At 33.0% G+C, this 24,417-nt stretch overlaps 1 protein-coding gene across 6 annotated transcripts; it reads right to left on the bottom strand.

Annotated features, from left to right (window-relative positions):
• Positions 1–5,075: 5,075 nt before the first annotated feature.
• LOC114162618 (protein SHOOT GRAVITROPISM 6-like) lies at positions 5,076–18,790 on the bottom strand. Of its 6 annotated transcripts, none has more exons than XR_003599261.1 (13): positions 18,571–18,784; positions 18,390–18,480; positions 18,255–18,309; positions 18,017–18,154; positions 15,336–15,407; positions 14,826–14,916; positions 14,617–14,712; positions 13,308–13,386; positions 13,136–13,199; positions 12,809–12,912; positions 12,533–12,638; positions 10,743–10,832; positions 5,076–5,236 (listed from the first exon to the last, which is right to left on the bottom strand). XR_003599261.1 is itself a non-coding variant. In XM_028046580.1 (10 exons), exons 4-10 carry the CDS (start codon positions 18,062–18,064, stop codon positions 12,880–12,882), a joined length of 483 nt encoding a protein of 160 aa, XP_027902381.1. In that variant the 5' UTR covers positions 18,065–18,154; positions 18,255–18,309; positions 18,390–18,480; positions 18,571–18,787; the 3' UTR covers positions 12,806–12,879. The 6 variants fall into 6 exon arrangements, 1 of the variants encoding a protein (XP_027902381.1); XR_003599266.1 differs by having other exon boundaries at positions 13,136–13,204; positions 18,571–18,781; XR_003599267.1 differs by lacking the exon at positions 5,076–5,236 and adding an exon at positions 5,459–9,480 and having other exon boundaries at positions 13,136–13,204; positions 18,571–18,789.
• Between the last annotated feature and the right edge of the window lie 5,627 nt (positions 18,791–24,417).

Here is a 24,417-nt window from a genome sequence, read left to right as displayed (position 1 = left end):
TTTAAATTTATCATGGACCTCCCTTCAAAGTTTTCAATTTAATCAAGGACCTTTCTTCAAAGATTTGAAATTTATCAAGGATCTCCCTGCAAAGTTTTTAAATTTATCAAGGACCTCTCTGCAAAGTTTTCAATTTTATGAGGGATCTCCCAGCAAAGTTTTTAAATTTAGGACCTCCCTGCCAACTTTTTAGATTTATCAAGGAACTCACTGCAAAGTTTTTAAATTTATGAGGGACCTCCTTGCAAAGTCTGTAAATTTATGAAAGACCTCTTTGATAACTTTTTAATTTTATGAGGGATCTCCCAGCAAACTTTTAAATTTATCAAGGACCTTCCTATAAAGTTTTTAAATTTATCAAGGACTTCCTTGCAAAGTTTTTAAATCTATCAAGGACCTCACTGCAAAGTTTTTAAAAATATGAAGGACCTCTCTGCAAAGTTTTTAAAAATATGAAGGACCTCTCTGCTAAATTGTTAAATTTATCAAGGACCTCCCAGCAAAGTTTTTAAATTTATCAAGGACCTCTCTGCAAATATTTTAGTTTTATGAAGGATATCCAAGCAAAGTTCTTAAATTTATCAAGGACTTCCCTGCGAAGTTTTCAAAATTAATCAAGGACCTCCCTGCAAAGTTTTTCAATCTATCAAGGATCTCTCTACAATATTTTTATAAATATGAAGAACCTACCTGCAAAGTTTTTAAATTTATCAAGGACCTCTCTGCAAATATTTTAATTTTATGAGGGATCTCCTAGCAAAGTGTTTAAATTTACCAAGGACCTCCCTGCAAGGTTTTTAAATCTATCAAGCACCTTTCTGCAAAGTTGTTAAAAATATGAAGGACCTCCCTGCAAAGTATTTAAAAATATGAAGGACCTCCCTGCAAAATTTTTAAATTTAACAAGGACCTACCTGCAAAGTTTTTAAATTTATCAAGGACCTCTTTGCAAGGTTTTTAATTTTATGAGGATATCCCAGTAAAGTTCTTAAATTTATCAAGGACCTCCCTACAAAGTTTTCATTATTTATCAAGGACCTCCCTGCAAAGTTTTTCAATCTATCAAGGACATGTCTGAAAAATTTTTAAAAATACGAAGGACCTCCCTACAAAATTTTTATATTTATCAAGGACCTCCCTGCAAAGTTTTTAAATTTATCAAGGACCTCCATGCATTGGTTTTAAATTTATCCAGGACCTCTTTGCAAAGTTTTTAATTTTATGAGGGATCTCCCTGCAAAGTTTCTAAATTTATCAAGGACCTTTCTGCAAAGATTTGAAATTTATCAAGGATCTCCCTGTAAAGTTTTTAAATTTATCAAGGACCTATCTCTAAAGTTTTTAATTTTATGAGGGATCTCCCAGCAAAGTTTTTAAATTTATCAAGGAACTCACTGCAAAGTTTTTAAATTTATGAGGAACCTCCTTGCAAAGTCTGTAAATTTATGAAAGACCTCTTTGATAACTTTTTAATTTTATGAGGATCTCCCAGCAAAGTTTTAAATTTATCTAGGTCCTTCCTATAAAGTTTTTAAATTTATCAAGGACCTCCCTGCAAATTTTTTAAACCAATCATGCACCTCTCTACAAAAGGTTTTAAAAAGAAGAAGGTCCTCCCTGCAAAAGTTTTAAATTTATCAAGGACCTCCCTGCAAAGTTTTTAAATCTATCAAGGACCTCACTGCAAAGTTTTTAAAAATACAAAGGACCTCTTCTCAAATTTAAGAATATGAAGAACCTCCCTGCTAAATTTTTAAATTTATAAAGGACCTCCCTGCAAAGTTTTTAAATTTATCAAGGACCTCTCTGCAAATATTTTAATTTTATGAGGGATCTCCCAGCAAAGTTCTTAAATTTATCAAGGACCTCCCTGCAAAGTTTTCAAAATTTATCAAGGGCCTCCCTGCAAAGTTTTTAAATCTATCGAGCACCTCCCTGCAAAGTATTTAAAAATATGAAGGACCTCCCTGCAAAATTTTTAAATTTCATAAGGACCTACCTGCAAAATTTTTCAATTTATCAAGGACCTCTTTGCAAGGTTTTTAATTTTATGAGGGATATCCCAGCAAAGTTCTTAAATTTATCAAGGACCTCCCTGCAAAGTTTTCATTATTTATCAAGCACCTCCCTGCAAAGTTTTTCAATCTATCAAGGACCTGTCTGAAAAATTTTTAAAATTATGAAGGACCTCCCTACAAAATTTTTAAATTTATCAAGGACCTCCATGCAAAGTTTTTAAATTTATCATGGACCTTCATGCATAGTTTTTAAATTTATCAAGGACCTCTTTGCAAAATTTTTAATTTTATGAAGGATCTCCCTACAAAGTTTCTAAATTTATCAAGGACCTCCCTGCAAAGTTTTTAAATTTATTAAGGATCTCCCTGCAAAGTTTTTAAATATATCAAGGAGCTCACTGCTAAATTTTTAAATTTATCAAGGACCTCCCTATAAAGAGTTCACATTTATCAAAGACCTCCCTGCAAAGTTTTTAAATTTATCATGGACCTCCCTTCAAAGTTTTCAATTTAATCAAGGACCTTTCTGCAAAGATTTGAAATTTATCAAGGATCTCCCTACAAAGTTTTTAAATTTATCAAGGACCTCTCTGCAAAGTTTTTAAATTTAGGACCTCCCTACAAAGTTTTTAAATTTATCAAGAAACTCACTGCAAAGTTTTTAAATTTATGAGGAACCTCCTTGCAAAGTCTGTAAATTTATGAAAGACCTCTTTGATAACTTTTTAATTTTATGAGGATCTCCCAGCAAAGTTTTAAATTTATCAAGGTCCTTCCTATAAAGTTTTTAAATTTATCAAGGACCTCCCTGCAAATTTTTTAAACCAATCATGCACCTCTCTACAAAAGGTTTTAAAAAGAAGAAGGTCCTCCCTGCAAAAGTTTTAAATTTATCAAGGACCTCCCTGCAAAGTTTTTAAATCTATCAAGGACCTCCATGCATAGTTTTTAAATTTATCAAGGACCTCTTTGCAAAATTTTTAATTTTATGAAGGATCTCCCTACAAAGTTTCTAAATTTATCAAGGACCTCCCTGCAAAGTTTTTAAATTTATTAAGGATCTCCCTGCAAAGTTTTTACATATATCAAGGAGCTCTCTACAAATATTTTAATTTTATAAGAGATTTGCCTGCAAAGTTTTTAAATATCAAGGACCTCCTTGCAAATTTTGAAATCTATTAGGATCTCTCTGCAAAGTTTTTAAATATATGAAGGACCTCGCTACTAAATTTTTAAATTTATCAAAACCTTCCTACAAAGTTTTCAAATTTATCAAGGACCTCCCTGTAAAGTTTTTAAACCTATCAAGGACCTCTCTGCAAAGTTTTTAAAAATATGAAGGACCTCCCTACAAAATTTTTAAATTTATCAAGGACCTCACTGCAAAGTTTTTAAATTTATCAAGGACATCTCTGCAATGTTTTTAGTTTTATGAGGGTTCTTCCAACAAAGTTTTTAAATTTATCAAAAAGTTTTCAAAATTATCAAGGACCTCCCTTTAAAATTTTTAAATCTATCAAGAACCTCTCTGCAAAGTATTTAAAAATATGAAGTACCTCTTTGCAAAGTTTTTAAAAATATGAAGGACCTCCCTGCAAAATTTTAAATTTATCAAGGTCCTCCATGCAAAGTTTTTAAATTTATCAAGGACCTCTCTACAATGGTTTTAATTTGATGAGAGATCTACCAGCAAAGTTATTAAATTTATCAAGGACCTCCCGGTAAAGTTTTCAAATTTATCAGGGACCTTCCTGCAAAGTTTTCAAATTTATCAAAGACCTCCCTGCAAAGTTTTTAAATCTATCAAGGACCTCTTTGCAAAGTTTTTAAAAATATAAAGGACCTCCTGCAAAAGTTTAAATTTATCAAGGACTTCCATGTAAAGTTTTTAACTTTATCAAGCACCTCCTTGCAAAATTTATAAAATTTACCAAGGACCTCTCTGCAAATATTTTAATTTAATGATAGATCTCCCAACAAAATTTTTAAATTTATCAAGGACCTCCCTGTAAAGTTTTTAAATATATCAAGGACCACTCTACAATGTTTTTAACAATATAAAGGACCTCCCTGCAAAGTTTTTAAATTTATCAAAGACCTCCCTGCAAAGTTCTTAAATTTATCAAAGACCTCTCTGCAAAATTTTCAATTTGATGAGGGATGTCCTGGCAAAGTTTTCAAAGTTATCAAGGATCTCCCTAAATGTTTTCAAAAATTTACCAAGCAAACTTCTTAAATATATCATGGACCTCCCTGCAAAGTTTTTAAATTTAGCAAGGACGTCCTTGCAAAGTTTTTAAACCTATCAAGGACCTCTCTACAAAATGTTTTAAAAATATGAGGATCCTCCCTGCAAAATTTTTAAATTTATCAAGGACCTCCCTGCAAAGTTTTTAAATTTATCAGGACCTCACTACAAAGTTTTTAAAAATATAAAGGACCTCTTCTCAAATTTAAAAATAGGGTTAAATATGTTTTTGGTCCCTCAAGTTTGAGCGAAATTTGGGTTTAGTCCCTCATCAAAACTTTTGACCAATTTAGTCTTTCATCCTTCAAAATGCGTGAATTTAGTCCTTTTAACCAAAATTTATTAAGTTTATCTGACATTTTAAGCGCATTTCATGATAGTATTTAAATTATTTATATTGTTTGACACATTTTTGCTTTAATGTTAACTTAAATACTATCATGAAATGAGGTTTGTAATTTGTAATTACAAACTAAATACACCCTAAACTGAGGTTTGTAATTTGTTGGCCTTAACTTTAATTGAAGTTTTTATAGTTATAAATTGCCACCTAGTTTTAATCCCAATTCCTGGTTTCAAAAACTTCAATAAATTTTGAACAATATAGGCTTTTTGTACTTACTAAAGAAAACATACCAGCCAAAAAGGAAAAAATAAAGGCAAAAGAAACAGCATCCCCAGTTTCTATCGAAGCTTCTTCAAGAAATTTAATTAATTTAACCTGATGTTTATTTGTTGACTTTATCTATCTTCTAGTATTATATTATTCCTCTTTTAGTCTTCCTAAATTTTCTTTTTTAATCAACAAGTGAGGGGCCAAAAGAAAAATTACTTTGTCAAGAATTAACAGCATACAGAATTACAAGCATACTACTAACTTTTAAGTACTTACATTTACAAGGAACAAAAACAAATCATCTGGATATACCAAGCCAACCGTCAGAAAGCAATGCTGAACCTCATTATACATCTGTTATACACAATTGAATAAATTAAATGTTTAACTCTTTTACTCTGGATAATGAAAAATGATAAAGCTATTCTAAATTGATATTCTCAACTCAATGAGTAAATAAAGATGCATTCAACCTCAAATTTTAGTAGGTTAAGATTATGATACACTTCAAATTGAAGGTGTATACATCTTAACCATTATTAACTTTAGAGATAACTTAATATTAGAGGACACCCGTATCTAAAAGAAAATCAATAAAACTCTCATAATTTAGGGTAGAGTTGTTCAGTATATTATTCTGAGAATACAATTCCTATATAGAAGGCTAGAATCCTATTTTAACAAGTATAATAATAGCACCTAGACAATCAAATCCCTATGATTCAGGGATACCATCATACACTGCAATTATAATCTGCTATATAAGGAAATAATAAAACACAAATCCTGACAGAAATAATACAAATAATAAAACAGATTCTAACACTCCCCCTCAAGCTGGTTATTTTCCATTCCCAGCTTAGAAACAATACTCTCAAAGTTGTTGTTCCCCTTCGTTAGAATGTCTGTAAGGTTTTCTTGTGAGGAGACATATGGAGTGCAGATCAGACCACTGTCTAATTTTTCTTTGATAAAATGTCTATCAACCTCAATATGTTTGGTTCTATCATGCTGCACTGGATTATGAGCTATGCTAATAGCACATTTGTTATCACAATAAAGTTTCATTGGTTCATCCAATTTTATCCTTAAGTCTTCCAAGATGATCTTCAGCTAGAGTAGTTCACATATCCCTTGTGCCATTGCCCTAAACTATGCTTCAGCACTGGATCTGGCTACCACATTCTTTTTTTTACTCTTCCAAGTCACAAGATTCCCTCCAAGGAAAGTGCAATATCCCGTAGTTGACCTCCTATCCACAATTGACCCTGCATAGTCTGCATCTGTATATGCTTCCAGACCCTTCCAAACCACGCTCGTGGTGATTGTTTCAGCCCATACAATGCCTTTTTTAGCTTGGAAATAGTGTTGGCGATTGTTTTTCCACCATATCCAGGGAGCAATTCCATGTAAATCTCCTTTTCAATTTCTCCATGAAGGAAGGCATTTTTAACATCAAAATGTTGCAGGTTCCAACCATAATTAGCTGCTAGGGATAATATCATCCTAATTGTATTCTTTTTGCAACTGGAGCAAATGTTTCCATGTAATCCACTCCATAGATTTGAGTGAATCCTTTAGCTACTAACCTTGCTTTGTACCTCTCAATGGATCCATCAGCCTTGTATTTTATAGTATATACCCACTTGCATCCTACTGGTTTTTTCCCATTTGGGATAGCAACCAAATCCCAAGTACTATTCTTCTCTAATGCTTCCATTTCGGCATCCAAGGATTGTTTCCATTTTTCATTACTCAATGCCTCAGATAAAGTGGTAGGTGTGGTTATAGTGTTTAGGCTTGTGAGGAAGGCTTTATGGGTAGGTGAGAAGTTTTTAAAGGATAGGTAATTGGCTAGAGGGTATAGTGGCTTGGTGGTCCATTTCCTAGTCTCTTTCCTAGGGGCAATTGGAATATCTAGGTTCTCATAAAGTGGTGTTGAACTGGATTCAAGTTCTTGTACATTTGGAAAATCAGAAATGGATTCAGTGCATATTAAAGGATTAGGGGTAGTTACCTCAAGTAATGTTGGGTTGGATTGTTGGACATGGACAGATTCTAGAATGGCCTTTGTCTTCCTTGTATAAACCAATTTTTTCCCAAATCTTACATCAACCCCATCTTGAGTGGATTTCGTGGGTTCCTTCTCTGATGTTACACTTTTAGTCTCTATTTTTGATCCGAAACATAAGTTAGGGAGCATAAGGTGTTCATCTTCATTTCTTACAATCTCCCCCTAAAGATGAGCTTGGTTGAAGTAACTTTGGTGTTCAAAAAAAGTGACATCTCTTGACACAAAATTTTTGGGATGGGGGGTGATAGCATTTATATCCCTTTTGTGTTGATGAGTATCCTATGAAAACACATTTTAAGGCTCTAGGATCAAGTTTACCTCTATCATCACTGTGGACATGAACAAAAGAGACACACCCAAATATTCTTGGAACAAGGTGGTTGGAAGTGGACACATTAGGATAAAAAGAGGACAAAACCACTATAGGGCTTTTGGAAGCTAGAATACTAGAAGGTAGTCTATTAATTAGATAACATGTAGTGAGAACAGTCTCCCCCCAAAACCTTTTAGGAACCTTATGTTGAAAAAGAAGAGCCCGAGTTTGGTCTAGAAGGTGCCCATTTTTCCTCTTAGCAATCCCATTTTGTTGAGGTGTTTTAACAGATGATGACTCATGAATGATACCTTCTCTTTGAAAAAAGGAAATAAGCCAATTATTAAAGTTATCTTTAGCATTATCGGATCTAATCATCTTATGCTAATACCAAACTGATTTTTTATCATGGAGAAAAAACACTAAACCACATGGCTGACTTTGGGTTTTTGTTTTAGTAAGAAAACTCATGTGACACGAGAACAATCATCTATAAAGGTAAGAAACCAATGGGCACCAAAAACATTTGGAACAGTTGAGGGACCCCACACATTAGTATGAATTAAATAGAAGGGAAAAATGCTCATATTATTACTAACTGGAAAAGGAACACGTTTGTGCTTAGCAAGTTCACACACTTCACAATTGAGACTTGCCACATCTAATTTGCTAAAAAGGGAAGGGAATAACATTTTTATGACCCTAAAGGAAGGATGTCCAAGGCGACAGTGATGTAGAAAGACCTTCTCCCTGTTGGTCTTTGTTGAATCAGAGAAAAAAGAGGTGTTACTTTTAGGGTCTGAGGACAGATTTGGATGGTCCAAGTAATACAAGCCATTCTATTATCTAGCATGTCCAATCGTCCTCCCCGAGTAATTGTTCTGTAGAATACAAACATTGTCATAAAAGATAACATTACATGAGAGATCTTGTATGAGCTTTTTTATGGAAATCAAACTAACAAAAAATATAGGAATATGAAGGACATTTTTAAGGGTTATGGATAGGCTTATTTGAACTTCTCCTTGACCCACTGCAGTCATCAGAGAGCCATCAGCTATGGATATTTTCTTGTTGCTAGGGCAAGGGGTGTAAGAAGAGAAATGTTTAGGTTGGGGTGTCATCTGGTCGGTAGCCCCAGAATCTAGTATCCAATATAGGTTATAGTTTTTATTTGAGGCATTAAGTCCAAAAGAAGGAAACTTACCAAACATACCTAAATGTGCCAGAGAACAACTACCTGGAGACTTATCCAACTTGTTGAGGAATGATCTCATCTGCTCTACTTCATCCTAGTTAAGGTGAATCACCTGTTTTCTTCATTTGTTGCAGCCCCTATGTGTGCTTGTCCTCCCTTTCTAGTGTTGTCTCCTTTTTTTCCCCACTCCTTGTCACGAATTTAGGATCCCCAATCTCTACTAGGTGGCTTTCCGTGCAGCTTCCAACATATATCACGAGTGTGGCGAGGCTTGCTACAAAAGGTACACCATACTCCTTCACCTTTCTTCTCCATATTGGCTATTCCCCCTTTTTTTGGTCGACCATCATGGCTAATCCAGAAGCTACCATGGCTGAATTTTCCATGGTTGGGGTTTCTACCATTATTCCCCTTCTGCTTTCTTCACTTCTGACCATAGTTATTATTTCATTAATTCCTGGAATTTTTTCTTTTCCAAGGATTTGGACTCTCACTTGATCAAAATCAGAATTAAGCCCCACCAGGAAATCATAGGCTCGATCTTGCTCAATATACTCTTTGAGCATTGCTGAATCATCTAGGCATTTTGCTTTTATGACCCTGTAATGGTCTAATTCCACCCATAGTGATTTGAGTTGATTGGCATACTCTGTAACAGTCTTGTTTCCCTCTTTGGAAGCAACAGTCTTCACCTTCACATCATATATTTGAGTAGCATCTTTAGCTTTGGAGTATGTCTGTTCCATGGCATTCCAGATCTCCTTTGCAGAATTAAGAAACATGCAAGTATCAGTGATTTCTGGGACCATGGAGTTCCATAGCCATGCCATGATCATAGAGTCCTCTTCATCCCATTTTGTAAATCTGGGATCTTCTTTAGGAGCATCATCAGTCAAGTGGTTAGCTTTTCCTTTACCTTTCAAAGTTTTGTGAACAAGCTGGGCCCATTTCAAATAATTCTTCCCAGTCAATCGATAGGCAGTGTTGAGGTTCTGCAGTTGTTCCTAAGTATTCTGTGACACAGTGTTCACAACTTCAGCAGTTTGTTCTGCCATGTCCATGTATTGCAGCCAATAGCAATTTCATTGTTGCAAGAAAAAAAAATACGGCAACAGCAATGAAGAACAGGACAGCAGCAATGAAGGTTGTGTTGCAAAAAACACATGGCAGCAACAATGAAGAACACAGCAACAGCAATGAAGGCTGATTACCCTAACAAAAATTATTGACAACAATGAAGGCTGTTCTGAAACCTGAAAGGGATGGTGGCAGCAATCAAGGTTGTTGTTGAGGGTTTTCGTGTGTGCAATCACAGGCGGCTCCCAGAATTTTAGAGCTCTGATGCCATCTCATAATTTAGGGTAGAGTTGTTCAATATATTATTCTGAGAATACAATTCCTATATACAAGGCTAGAATCCTATTTTAGAAAGTATAATAATAGCACCTAGACAATCAAATCCCTATGATTCATGGATACCATCATACACTGCAATTATAATTTGTTAAATAAGGAAATAATAAAACACAAATCCTGACAGAATTAATACAAATAATAAAACAGATTCTAACAAAAACGGAAAATACTAGCACAAAGCCAAATGAAAGCCTCCAATGAAATCCACAAAAACACGAACAAAATGGAGAATTATCATCTCAAAAAGACTCTCTAGGGTCCAAACCCTTTCCATGCATTATAGAGAACCCATTAAAATCCATAGTATCTAATCCCGATGAGGCTCCACTAAAATGAGCAAGAGTGTACCCACCCACTCTTGGTTTTAATCTAAAACACATTGTGCTCTTAATCCACTAAAAATTGTATGCGTAGATACACCATTCCTTACCCCTTTAATTCTAACCCATCCATAAGGAAGTGAAAGAATACAACTCTATCTTAAAATCAGAGACAAGTTATTGAGGCTAAAAATGCTAACAACAAATTCGAGAAAAATATATCATCCCTCAGAAAAAGAACATCTTTACAAAACCATAATGATAAATTGCACTGACCTACACAACCACTATAAGCCCACATTGCAAAAGGAACCAAGAAAATGTAAACTAATTATTATGCCTGCAGTTGGAACCAAAGTCCAAGAAACAAAAGGAACATAACAAATATATGCTAAAAAGAATTGCACTACTAAATTCAAAGCATAAAAGTTGAGTTGGTAAAAAAAGGAATAAAGCTAGACCATTGTAGCAACAGGTGCGACAGTCGTTATCATATTCAAACAACTTAAGTTTCCAACTAATGAAATTGATAGTATTACCTTTAGTCCCATAGAGAAATCTGATTGGTCTTTGCCGTCATTATTCGTAGATATCACAGGCAGAAGTGTTGATAAAACAATAGTCAAATCCTGCAACCAATGATTTTATTTAATTTCACAAGTGATAAAAGTGCAGCAAGATACAGCACAACTTTGGAATGTGTCCATGATTCAGAGAGAATTGAGATACTGTTGCACTTGCATACATGCATCATTGAAATCGTGATCCGTAAAGCATCAAGATAAAATCAGAAATGTGTCAGATGTTTTAAGGGACTATAAATCTTGACCACCAGTCTCTAAAAGCTGTTGCACTGTCAACCAGACAGCATGCCTATTAGGGCTCAATAGTGAAGCCTCAGAAATCTGCAGCCCAAAAACAAAAATCCATGTCCTCCGCTGTGGCTTAAGTCTCATGTTTTCAAAAATTTTCCGACACTGGTTGAATCCAGAAGCTCTTCTCCCTTCATTCACTGTTGGCTCTCTTTTGTTTATATTAGACCAAAAAGAATCATAAACTCTCCCTTCCCCCACCTGGGCAGATAATGTTTGTCTAATTTGTGAATGCAGCATCCTTCTCTTATAAGTTATAGTCTATAACAAAGTCTGCATAGAAGTTCTTTCTTTTCTTTCACAAAACACACGCTAGGCATATGGCACCTTAGATCCCAACTAGGTTAGCACCCTAAAGCTACACAATCATATGCCATTACATAAGAACCCATAATAAAAACAAAGAAAAAGGAATACAAAAAACATGGGGGTACCACACCAAAACCCATGCCAAAAAAAAACACACCCAAAGACAAAACCAAGCTACCTCAACAAGAACTAACCCATAAAAACAAGGTAACACATAACACCAAACACTTAGCCAAACCTAAATTCAGGAAGTCCATAATTTATTTATATATTTATTCCACTTTATTTTATAGTTTCTTTTCCATGCAGTTATTTGTTCCTCTTTTATCTTTATTTTGACTTCTGAATACCACTAAATTAAATTTTTGCATTCTAATATATTTATCATTTCCAGTTCATGCACTGATTCAATGGGTTATGAACCACTGTTTCTCAATTATATGGTTGAAACAATTTTTAAAGCATTTGTTTGAACTTCTTTATGCCCATTGCATTTGACACCACACTGTAGTATGATCATTGGATAATTTTGGCAATCCTATTACGAACTTACAATCCAATATGAACATCAGGAGATTATATTTTTTTTTCTGAAAGAACAAATTTAAACTAAACAACCACAGTCATCCTTCAAACCATATTCATTCAATATTCAAAGCCTCATTCATTTATCATTTACTATGAGCATTAGACTAGTCACATATACCAAGGCATTAATTTATTATCTACATAAGCAGATATTCCAGTATGCTTACGAAGCTGTCCTCTCATTCCCACTAGAAAAAGGTAGAAATTGCTTTTGAGATGACCACATTACCAGCAGAACAACAACAAACATTCAACAAACCAGTTAGCCCTCTTTTCCCATGACCATAAGGAAATGCAGGTATATAGGAGATGGCAGAAACACAAGTGCTTAACCCACACAACAAGAGAAAAGTAAAGGTAAAGATTTTCAAACAATGTATAGATGTTCATACTACATCCTAAAGTAACACGATGACTCTCCCATCACTTAAATGATATGGAAACAAATCAAATACAAATTTTTAAGGTTTGATTGAAAATTACTACATAACCAGAAGTATGATAAAAAAAATTCAACATACCATTAAACGTTTTAAACAAGAACATTATAGTATTCATACCTCAAAATCAAGCATAGGAGGACCACTTTCGGACAACAAAGAGGCATTTAGCAGATTGTGGAGACTACATGTAGCCAAAAAAGCGATATCTTGATCTTTTTTATACCTAACATAAGAAGATATGAATATGAATCCATCTGATAATACTAGTCGATATTTTAAGTATCTTCCATATTATGATTTAGTGAAAAATCACACATTAAATAGAAAAAAAAAACTAATTAAATATGAACAATAGATAACTAAAATATAAAATGCTTTGAAGACCAATCTTACAAGTCCAATATTGTAGGGATAAGCCTTGGTAGGGCAGTCTTTAACTGTGCTGGTGTTATGAGACCTACCATCTACCCCAGTGCTTCTACAGATGCCACACGAACCTAAAACCAAATAAGTTTAAATAAGACAAAGATCAACAACAATCAAGTAAAAAAGTCATAAATTATACACTAAAATACTCATCTATGTTAACCAACCACACAAACAACACATGTTCAGAAACACAACTTTTATAGATGCATCAGCAAAAAAAGGATCTAGAAAATTATAGAGACTCATAAGGAGTAGAATGCAAGAACAAAAGTAAAGAAAAATGGTAGTGACCTTAAGGTCTCTCGAAGCTGCCCAAACTCTCAACAAGAGCTCAAAAGCAGAATTTAGAAATGACCTGCACTACATAGAGAACTAGAGATAATTCTCACCTTCAGATAAGAAATAAAGGGAACAATATGTGTTGAATCAGAAAATAAACTAGAAGACTGTATATTGATCTCACATGACATCACCATCTTGAGGAAAATGCGAAGGAAAGTCTATACTATATTGCCAAGACGCTTGACACCAACACTTAAATGCTGCAAAAAATGATAAATTATGAGTTAACTGGATCAGATTATCAGTAACAATAACATCTTTGTGCAATGTTAGCCAAAAATCATCCTCCCCCATTCGCCTACCATAAAAAAATGAGAGCTTAAGTAGAAGGTACAGATAATAACAAAAGGATCATAAATTTTCAAAATTTATATTTTAAAACAATTTAAAATTTTCATTGATTTATCAGCTATAATATAACACATTACCAACTAAACCTAGAGTGAACTTTAAAAAACGTACAAAGAAAATAAAATCACCATAATTGGCATGCTCCAAAACCAGGTACCAAGATTTTTCACGTCCATGCTAATAGAAATCTCCAACCCAACTTTACCATCCATTCAAAATGTTAGCCTACTAATAACACCAATTTATCTTAAAGTGTTTTTCATGGCCAAGGTCTCTTTAAAATTCCAGAAACCACAAGATGCGCATGTCCTTTAAAAACTCTAAAGTTGTTCATCACAACTATATTTAATACATTATGGTTTTCCAATTTTACATTGATCAGTATTACTCTATGCCTTAATATGTCATGGAATTTACAAAAAGGTGAATTCATATGCAATTCACTTAGGCTGGACCTGTCAGATATAAACTGTCCTTGTCACCAACCTCAACCAATTCAAGAAAGTCAGCTATGATGCATACCAAGCACGTACATGATATGTATTCAAGATGGTGATATGATTATTTTAAAAGTAAATAATATACGTTTAAGTTTAGTATGCATATCTAGATATTAATAATGAATCCTAAAACATAATAAACATATAATTTCAATTCCATCCAAATTAAGAACATACTTAAGGGACATTGTTAAAATAAAAAATATATATATATATAAATATTGTCATCATAAATCACTTCCAATTATTTACAAACAGGAACAGTACTATTCATCTCATTTGGTTCTTGAAATCAACCCTAAAGAGGACAATCACCATTTTTTGTTCACAGATGGACAGTGCTTCCATGGTTCCATATTATATGTTTATATAACAACCAATGTAGTTGTATTGGATTTTCACACAAAAATTATAGGCTTTGATACTTGACCAATAGGTATCAATGAAGTATCCAAGAGTATCAAAATTGGTTACATATACGTGAAGCCAATCAAAGTACTATCTATCCGGTGCTTCATAAAAGACATCAAAGATAGAAGAAACATATCCATCAACAAAGTAACAGAAAAATCACTATACCATTTGCAAAAATGGGGCGATGCATTTCTCGTACATTTCCAAGAATTGGCAAAATTCGGGAAAGTACACCTTTCCAACGTGGAATGAACTGCATGGCTGTATCAGATTTATATGGAATGGAAGAAAAACTCATCAGTGTTTACAATTGAATGTGTGATCCCACAGAAAAATTTTACAGCGAATGCACATAGTTAAAATTGATTACTAACGATCAGTAGAAGCAAATTCTGCAAGGATTTGAACCATAGCCTGTACTGCTGAATTTGTCCCAGATAAATGAAGAAAAATTTCTTCCATCATCTGCGACACCAATCCAGGGGAAAGGGAGACTAGAGACATGAGATAAAAAATCCAGGGAAAACTAGGGTATTTGCAAAAAAGAGTTTATATAAAATATATATGGAAGACAGTGGTACATCCCATGAAAGTAAAATGAATGGGAGTTATTACTTTAGCTTGATAGAAATATACTTTATAATTCCAAGTACAAGGATAAAGTAAAACTATGGAGTATGGACAACAGTTCTTAACTTATGATTTAACTGTTGATAAAAGAAACTGTACTACAGTAGGGTTGCATGCAACTGATCTTTCTTTCTCTTGGTCATACTTGTTTCAATGGCTCTGTAAACCTATTTTTCCATTCTTTATTGAACTAAATTTTTAATACAAACAAAAACCAATTTCAATAGTTAAAAAGAAAAAAGAAGATATCTTACGAGATCAGGTAAATGTGAGCCTATTGCAACAAGTAGGCTTGTTGCTGCTCGTTGCCAGTCAGAATTTAGTTCCTGCAGAAAACAACCACTGTGAATTAAATAAAATTAACTGAAACATAGCAAATCTGGTAAAGCCATCAGCTAGAATATTCTAAGATGACCATGATATCAAGAAAATAACACACAAGGGAGGATCCAATAAGAGTACAAAAGACTTAGGATATGTTTAGATAAACTTCTCCATAAACATTTTTCTGTCCTATAAGTGTCTACAGTGAAGCTTATCCATACGAGCCCTATCATCATTTCAAATAAAGGAAACAACAGAAATATGAGGAGTACTCATCTAATAAAGGTCTCAGATACTATGAGAAAAAGAAAATCTATGTCGCATAATCATGTGGTACTAATGGTGACTTTGGTTGTGAAGAAATGAAGAGAGTGAAATTAATGTAAGCTGTTTAGTAGGAGAAAAAGATGGAGAAATAATTTTAAAAACAGTGAAATCCACTATATTATTTCTCACTTATCTCTACCCATCTCTCTCGCTACGTCTCTTATATTTTCTTCAACCAAACACATGTAGCTTTATTTCTCACAAATTTTCATTCATCTTTTTCATTATCATCTGACTTGTTTCTCTCTTCTCTATGAAACAACGCATAAATGTTGACATTAGTGGTTTATTTATAAACCCAACACAACAAAACACCGGAATAAGACAATATTGTTCTGTATTGGAATAAGAAAGTCCAATATAAGATAAAAACTCTAACAAATAATACCAAATATAAAACCCTAATTTCAAAAATAAAACCCATTTTACATTACATGGTCATAAAATTTGTATTTCTAAGAAAATGTTTGCCTATGATCAATCAAATTGTATTTCATTGTTTAGAGTATTTCTTGGAAAAAAATTATTTCCATCATGGGCACTCTCCTTTTAGGAAAAAAGAAATCAGAATTGCACAACGTCAAACCTCAAACGGTTAGGAACAGAAAGTCAAGCTGCACAATACAGCATATTAGTTTGCATACCCATATAAACCAAATGGTCTACAAGTACAAAATTTCCAACAAACCTTGCCAGATTAATCAAAATCCCATACTCAAACCATCATACAACTTACACTTCTCTTTAGCTCCTTCCTCATTAACTTCTGAATTCTGGCAGTAATCATTTGATTTCTCACTTGATTCAAATAACAAGTTCGGACACCATAGGCCTAGCCATAACCATTTTCTTTGATAAACATGTTCTTTAATACCTTGTGTACCAACCAACAATGTAAGAATGCTATAAACATAGACCAAGAATAAATGACCTCTCCTTAGTCCTCAACTTTGTTAGTTCCAACTATATATGCAGTAACACTTTTGAAGTTCATAGTGACCAAACTCCAGCTTATGCACTGACTATACTTTAATCATCTGACCACGGCTAGCATGCATATGTCTAAAATTGTCAACAGGTCCAGCATGTAACCTGCCTTTCTTTTTCCTTGTCCTCTAGTAAAGTGAATTTCAATTTTAACAACCTTCATCCAAATCTTCTCTCTGGCAAATTTGCATCCATTCAATTTCCAGCAAATTATTTTTCCATGTGGAAAGTGAAAGGGGGGAGGGACAGCTATATTTCAAACCTTGAATCACTATTTGTTCAACCATCTATTACATAAGCTGGCATCAAAAAGATACCAAGAAGGCAGCTTTGTTCCATGAACTTGACCCAGATTAATGATCCTTGAAGATGAAGACCCAAGAATGGTGCTTATCTCTCCAAAAAAATCATGTCAACCAGCTTAACATCCAATCCTCCAAGAATCAAACAGGCCATTTTTTTTAGGAATTCATCTTTCAAATTCAAATCAACATTGTCATGGTCACCGTCAGTTTCTTTCCTCTCCTACTGCAGAGGACAAAAAACAAATCAATCGTATGTGAAGGTAAGACCAATTACCAAACCTTCTAACCCTCAACTCTCTTGTCTGGATCTTAAATTGACCATGGCCGATGCAGCATCACAGACAACATCCATATTACGTGCCAGTTACATAAATTAATTTCTAGCAAAAGTAGGCAGATATAGATGTTTGCCACAATCTTCAAGGATCATTAATCCGTGTCAAGTTCATGGAACAAAGTTGCCTTATTGGTATCTTTATGATGCCAGCTTATGTATAGACTGCTACGCCTTCGCTATTGCAGCTGGATAGGTAATCAGTGCTTTGTTGATGTAATTTTCCTTCTGTTTTTCTTTTATTTTTATTTCTCATTTATTCAATGCTGCAAGCTATTTCTTCTCCTACTTTCTTAACTTCTAAGTTGTAAAAACTTCTATCAAAATGTGGAAAAGCATTGTTAAAACTTAAATGGTAGTCCTCGTATGTTGATAAAAAGGAAACAAAATTAAACGTATCCTCCATCAATTCAAAACGGCAAAAGTCCCATGCGGTCAATTCAAGCCCGATGACATCTCCATATAAGCGCTCCCTCTATTCTTAATTAGTTTGAGTAGATGCGAAGTAAGAGCGAGTCTCCAAAAAACCACACGCAAGTTAACTTACTTCTACTAAGCCAACAACGTAAAATATAAGCGACTGTCACTGAATTGTATCCATTACTATCACTACTGCAGCACGCTACTCACTCCCGCAAGAAAACAGAAAACAAAGCACCTTAGAGGATATCAGCTCAGCGGTAGCAATCTTAGCGAGCTTCGCCATGAAAGCAGAATCGACGTCTTTTGCGTCAAGAGACCGAACGCCGAACGCCGAACGCCATCACTTGGAAAACTCCAGCCATGTCCCGAACCGCTGAAACACCACAAGAGAGAAATAAAATAAATAAAAGAAAAGAATAGTCGAGTAAAACCTAAGCATCGAATGAAAAACGATATAGAGAGAGAAAACGCACTCGACGTCCACCACGCGACACGACGGCACAGCAATCAAGAACGAGAAGAGGATTCCTGAGAAAGACGCGATGAATTGTGAGGATGAAGAAGGAAGCGAAATTAAAGAAACGCAACGAAAAAAGAGAAGTAATTACAGTGCGGCAATGTTCTTGAGAGAGGACATGGAGGCCTCTCTGACGGAGGAAGAGTCATCGGCGAGCAAAGAGAGGAGAACCTGCACGGCCTCTGCAAGAAAGAGATTGATTGATTGATAATTGATTGATTGAGATTAAAAGAAGAGTGAATTTAACGAATGTTCGGAGAAGGAGAACGTACCGGATGCGGGAATCGAGGTTGAGGAAGCCGTGGAATTGGAAGGTGCGAGAATCGCGAAGGCGAGAGTAACATAAATAGAGGAGAGGAGTGGTATGGTGTGGCGAGGTGCCTCTACACGCCGTGACACACAGACACTGCTGCGCTGGCTATGTCATGCTTTCCGGAAATTAAATATAGTACTTCTCTCTTCCTTTTTCCATTTAGTATTATCGGTCCCGTCCCATCAACTATCAACACAAGACCATTTCTTTGGTTCTTTTGTTAGAATTTAAGATGCACTCCCCCTCTTGCCCGAAAAACAAAATTTTCTAACACCTAAATTGATTGGAAATCAGTAGATTTATTATTTGTGAAGATTTATAGTTACATTACATGTCAAAAATCAAATGTTAGTTATGATATTTTTATTTGAAATCACCTCTAAAATAATTATGACAAAAATATCTACTTAACCAATCAAAAATTATTGTTGATATCATTTTCAAATCATTATTACAAATCTACAACTTATTATAGATGATAATTTGTAATTAAATAATAATGAATTTTTAATTTTCAACACTCATTGGCACAAAAATTCTCTTTATATCTAACTTTCTTTAAAATAAACCACCAAACTCAAGATACGTGTTTTTTGTCCCAACCGTCTAATATCAGTAAATTTATTATTTGTGAAAATATTTAGTTAAAAAATCAAATGTTAGTTATAACATTTTTTATTTGAAATCACCTCTAAAATACTTATGACAAAAATGTCTACACTCAAAACCAATCAATAATTACTGTTGATATCATTTTCAATAATAATTATAAATCTAAAACTTATTATGGATAATAGATTGTAATTAAATAATAACGAATTTTGAATTTTCAACTTGTTTGCTAAAAAATTCTCTTTATAACTTTTTTTTTTTTAAATAAACCGCCAAATTCAAGATACATGTTTTTTCGTCCCAACCGTGTAAAATCAGTAAATTTTATTATTTGTGAAAATTTAGAGTCACGTATCAAAAATCAAATGTTAGTATATATTATTTTATTTTAATGTTTAGTTTTTAAGTTTTGAAAGTTTTTATTTATAAGTTACTTTTAAATAAAATAAAGAAAGTTAATGTGACCTTATTAAAATATAAAGAAGGTTATTTTCATAAAAACATAAAGAAAGAGATTTTTTTTTACAAATTAAAAATAATGTTAATATTATTTTATTATAAATATATGAGAGAAATATATTTGTATTTTAAAATTAATGGAAACATTACAACACCCGGATATGTACTTTTCTTTATTTTAAATTGTTTATGAAAATAGGAAACAATTTATATAAAAAATGCTTTTACAATTCAAACATGTTTTAAGTTCTGCAGATCCCTTACTTTTTATTGTTTTGTTTATTTAAGAGTTTAACTAGATCTACACCCAATGATGAAGTTATTTTCTAATCAAATATAGAGATTAGGTTTAAAAGGTAAAATTGGTCTATTGTTTTCATAATAAGTGGAGCGCTTATGGTTGAGATTATCTTTTTACGAATCTACAAATATGATTTGCATTAAATTATAACGTTTATATAATAAATGCATAGTTTTTTAACGGTAAGTTAAAATCGTGACAACACCCGGATATGTACTTTTCTTTATTTTAAATTGTTTATGAAAATAGGAAACAATTTATATAAAAAATGCTTTTACAATTCAAACATGTTTTAAGTTCTGCAGATCCCTTACTTTTTATTGTTTTGTTTATTTAGGAGTTTAACTTGATCTACACCCAATGATGAAGTTATTTTCTAATCAAATATAGAGATTAGGTTTAAAAGGTAAAATTGGTCTATTGTTTTCATAATAAGTGGAGCGCTTATGGTTGAGATTATCTTTTTACGAATCTACAAATATGATTTGCATTAAATTATAACGTTTATATAATAAATGCATAGTTTTTTAACGGTAAGTTAAAATCGTGCAACGAAAAAATAAATGGAAATGCAGAGAATTTCCACATGACCACCATTACCATTACGAAAGACTGGTTTAAAATTGTTAGATATATATAATTTTTAAAAGGTAATTGAGATTTTTCGTTTTATGTTTTTTATTATCTTTTCCTCGTTTACCTTTCCCTTTTTTGTCAACTACTATCTTTTTAGTTTCACAACGGAGTGAGGTGAATTTGGATTTTTCGTATTTAGTTTTAAAGAGAAAATTCATCTCCACGTCCAAATTCAAAGAGTGTCAAATTTTTTGAAATTTTGTTTCATTCTCACTCTCATTATGTAACTGTTGTTGTATTCGAGCACATATTTACTTTCTTATTAATTTAAAATTAATTAATTAATTTTTATAAAATTATAAAAAATTCTTACAAAATAATATTATTAAATATTTAATATCAAAATAATATATTATCATTTATTTAATATCAAATACTACCAAATCAAATTTCATGAAACACATTTGTTAAATTTGTAAAAACTAATCAAACAAATATGATAAAATTTAAAAATATTTTAAAACATTACAAAAAGAAAACATATATTCAAATTTAAAATATTTTAAATGTTGCAAAGTTTTTAAATTTATCAAGGACCTTCCTGCAAAGTTTTTAAATCTATCAAGGACCTCTATGTAAAGTTTTTAAAAATATGAAGGACCTCCGTGCAAAATTTTTAAATTTATCGAGGACTTCCTTGCAAAATTTTTAAATTTATTAGGGACCTCCTTGTATGTAACCATGGGTGCTATATTGGATTTGAATCAGATTTCGGATCAATCTATATTGATTGATTGCCTCCATTATGTTGTTGCTAGCAAATACAACTATTTTAGGTTTTGGATCTTCCACATTATTTCCGCAAGAGGTCTGGACCCATTTTTTTATGATCATTCGATAAAAAGATTCATTCCCTTCATAAAAAAAGAGGAGGTAGAACCAATAAAGAGTGCTTTTTCGATTCATCCCTGGAGTTCAATAACTCATTCAAGAAATATTTTTGATCCAGAGGAATCCATAGAAAAATCAAATTCCTTATGATACACCAGATCTTTAAATTTATCCAGAACCTCTCTACAAAGTTTTTAATTTTATGAGGGATCTCCCAGCAAAGTTTTAAATTTATCAAGGACCTCCCTACAAAGTTTTTAAATTTATCAAGGACCTCCCTGCAAAGTTTTTAAATCTATCAAGGACCTCTCTACAAATGTTTTAAAAATATGAAGGACCTCCCTGCAAAACTTTTAAATTTATCAAGGACCTCCTTGCAAAGTTTTTAAATTTCTCAAGGACCTCTCCGAAAAATTTTAATTTTATGAGGGATCTCCCAGAAAAGTTTTTAAATTTATCAAGGAGCTCTCTGCCAAGTTTTCAAATTTATCAAGGACCTCTCTGCAAAGTTTTTAAACATATGAAGGACCTCTCTGCAAAAAATTTATGTTTATCAAGGACCCCAATGCAAAGTTTTTAAATTTATCAGGGACCTCCTTGCAAAGTTTTTAAATTGATCAAGGACCTCTCTGCAAAGTTTTTAATTTTATGAGAGATCTCCCAACAAAGTTTTAAATTTACCAAGGACCTCCCTACAAAGGTTTTAAATTTATCAAGGACCTCCCTACAAGGTTTTTAAACCTATCAAGGACCTCTTTGCAAAGGTTTTACAAAATTTTTATATTTATCCAGGACCTCCCTACAAAGTTTTTAAATTTATCAAGGACCTCCCAACAAAGTTTTTAAATTTATCAAGGAACACCCTGCAAAGTTTTCAAATTTATCAAGGACCTCGCTGCAAAGTTTTCAAATTTATCAAGGACCTCCCTAAAAAGTTTTGAAATCTATCAAACACCTCTCTGTAAAGTTTTTAAAAACATGAAGGACCTCCATGCAAAATTTTTAAATTTATCAAGGAGCTCCTTGCAAAATTTTTAAATTTCTCAGGGACCTCCTTGCAAAGTTTTTAAATTTATCAGGAACCTCCTTGCAAAGTTTTTAATTTTATGAACAAAGTTTTAAATTTATCAAGGACCTCCTTACAAAATTTTTAAATTTATCAAGGACCTCCCTGTAAAGTTTTTAAATTTATACAGGACCTCCATGCAGAGTTTTTAAATCTATCGAGGACCTCTCTGTAGAGTTTTTAAAAATATGAAGGACCTCCCTGCAAAGTTTTTAAATGTATCAAGAACCTCTCTACAAAGTTTTTAAAATTATTAAGGACCTCCCTGCTCAATTTTTAAATTTATCAAGGACCTCCATGCAAAGATTTTAAATTTATCATGGACCTCCTTGCAATGTTTTCAAATTTATCAAGGACCTCTCTGCAAAATTTTTAAACATATGAAGGACCTCCCTACAAAATTTTTATATTTATCAATGACCTCCCTGCAAAGTTTTTAAATTTATCAGAGACCTCCTTGCAAAGTTTTCAAATTGATCAAGGACCTCTCTGCAAAGTTTTTAATTTCATGAGGGATCTCCTAACAAGGTTTTAAATTTATCAAGGACCTCCCTACAAAGTATTTAAATTTATCAAGGACCACCCTACAAATTTTTTAAATCTATTAAGGACCTCTTTGCAAAGGTTTTAAACATATGAAGGACATCCCTGCAAAATTTTTAAATTTTTCAAGGCCCTCCCTGCAAAGTTTGTAAATTTATCAAGGAGAACTCTGTAAAGTTTTTAAAAATATGAACGACCTCTATGCAAAAATTTTAAATTTATGAAGGACCTCATTGCAAAGTTTATAAATTTATCAGGGACCTCCTTGCAAAGTTTTTAAATTTATCAAGGACCTCTCTGCAAAGTTTTTAATTTTATGAGGGATCTCCCAGCAAAGTTTTAAATTTATCAAGGACCTCCCTACAAAGTTCTTAAATTTATGAAGGACCTCCTTGCAAAGTTTATAAATTTATCAGGGACCTCCTTGCAAAGTTTTTAAATTTACTGACGACCTCTCTACAAAGTTTTTAATTTTATGAGGGATCTCCCAGCAAAGTTTTAAATTTCTCAAGGTCCTCACTACATAGTATTAAAATTTATCAAGGACCTCCCTACAAAGTTTTTAAATCTATCAAGGACCTCTCTACAAAGATTTTAAAAATATGAAGGACCTCTCTGCTAAGTTTTTAAATTTATCAAGGAACACCCTGCAAAGTTTTCAAATTTATCAAGGACCTCGCTGCAAAGTTTTCAAATTTATCAAGGACCTCCCTGAAAAGTTTTTAAATCTATCAAAGACCTCTATGTAAAGTTTCTAAAAACATCAAGGACTTCCATGCAAAAATTTTAAATTTATCAAGGACCTCCTTGCAAAGTTTTGAAATTTATCGGGGACCTCCTTTCAAAGTTTTTAATTTGATGAACAAAGTTTTAAATTTATCAAGGACCTCCCTCAAAATTTTTAAATTTATCAAGGACCTCTGTAACATCCCTAGGGAATATTACTTAAAAATAAATATTAAAATAAATAATTGCATTAATAGCCATCTCGATAAAAATCCCAACGCGGGAAAATTTCAATTTATTAAGATAGCGCGCCAAAACTCATAACTAAATTCATAAAATGTTACAAGTTCCCAAAATTTGCATTTAAAATATAAAATACATATAAGTAAAACTCTAGCTCTAATCCCATGCTAGCCCTCACTCCGCCATCTGAACATCCTCAGCACCACCTGTATCAACATCTGCTCCCGTGTAACGAATTACACGATCATCGCCAAACACAAACAGAAAGGGTGAGCTGAGAAAATAAAATAACAAGCATATAAACACAAGATAGATCATTTACCCATCTTATTCATTATCTATAATTCTTGGCCAAGACCCTAACCCCAAGACTTATCAGTCTCCAAATC

Source organism: Vigna unguiculata, chromosome 1 (genome assembly GCF_004118075.2).
Source record: "Vigna unguiculata cultivar IT97K-499-35 chromosome 1, ASM411807v1, whole genome shotgun sequence".
Taxonomy (NCBI): domain Eukaryota; kingdom Viridiplantae; phylum Streptophyta; class Magnoliopsida; order Fabales; family Fabaceae; genus Vigna; species Vigna unguiculata.
Note: the sequence above shows the minus strand (reverse complement) of the source record. Positions and strands in the feature narration are given on the sequence as shown.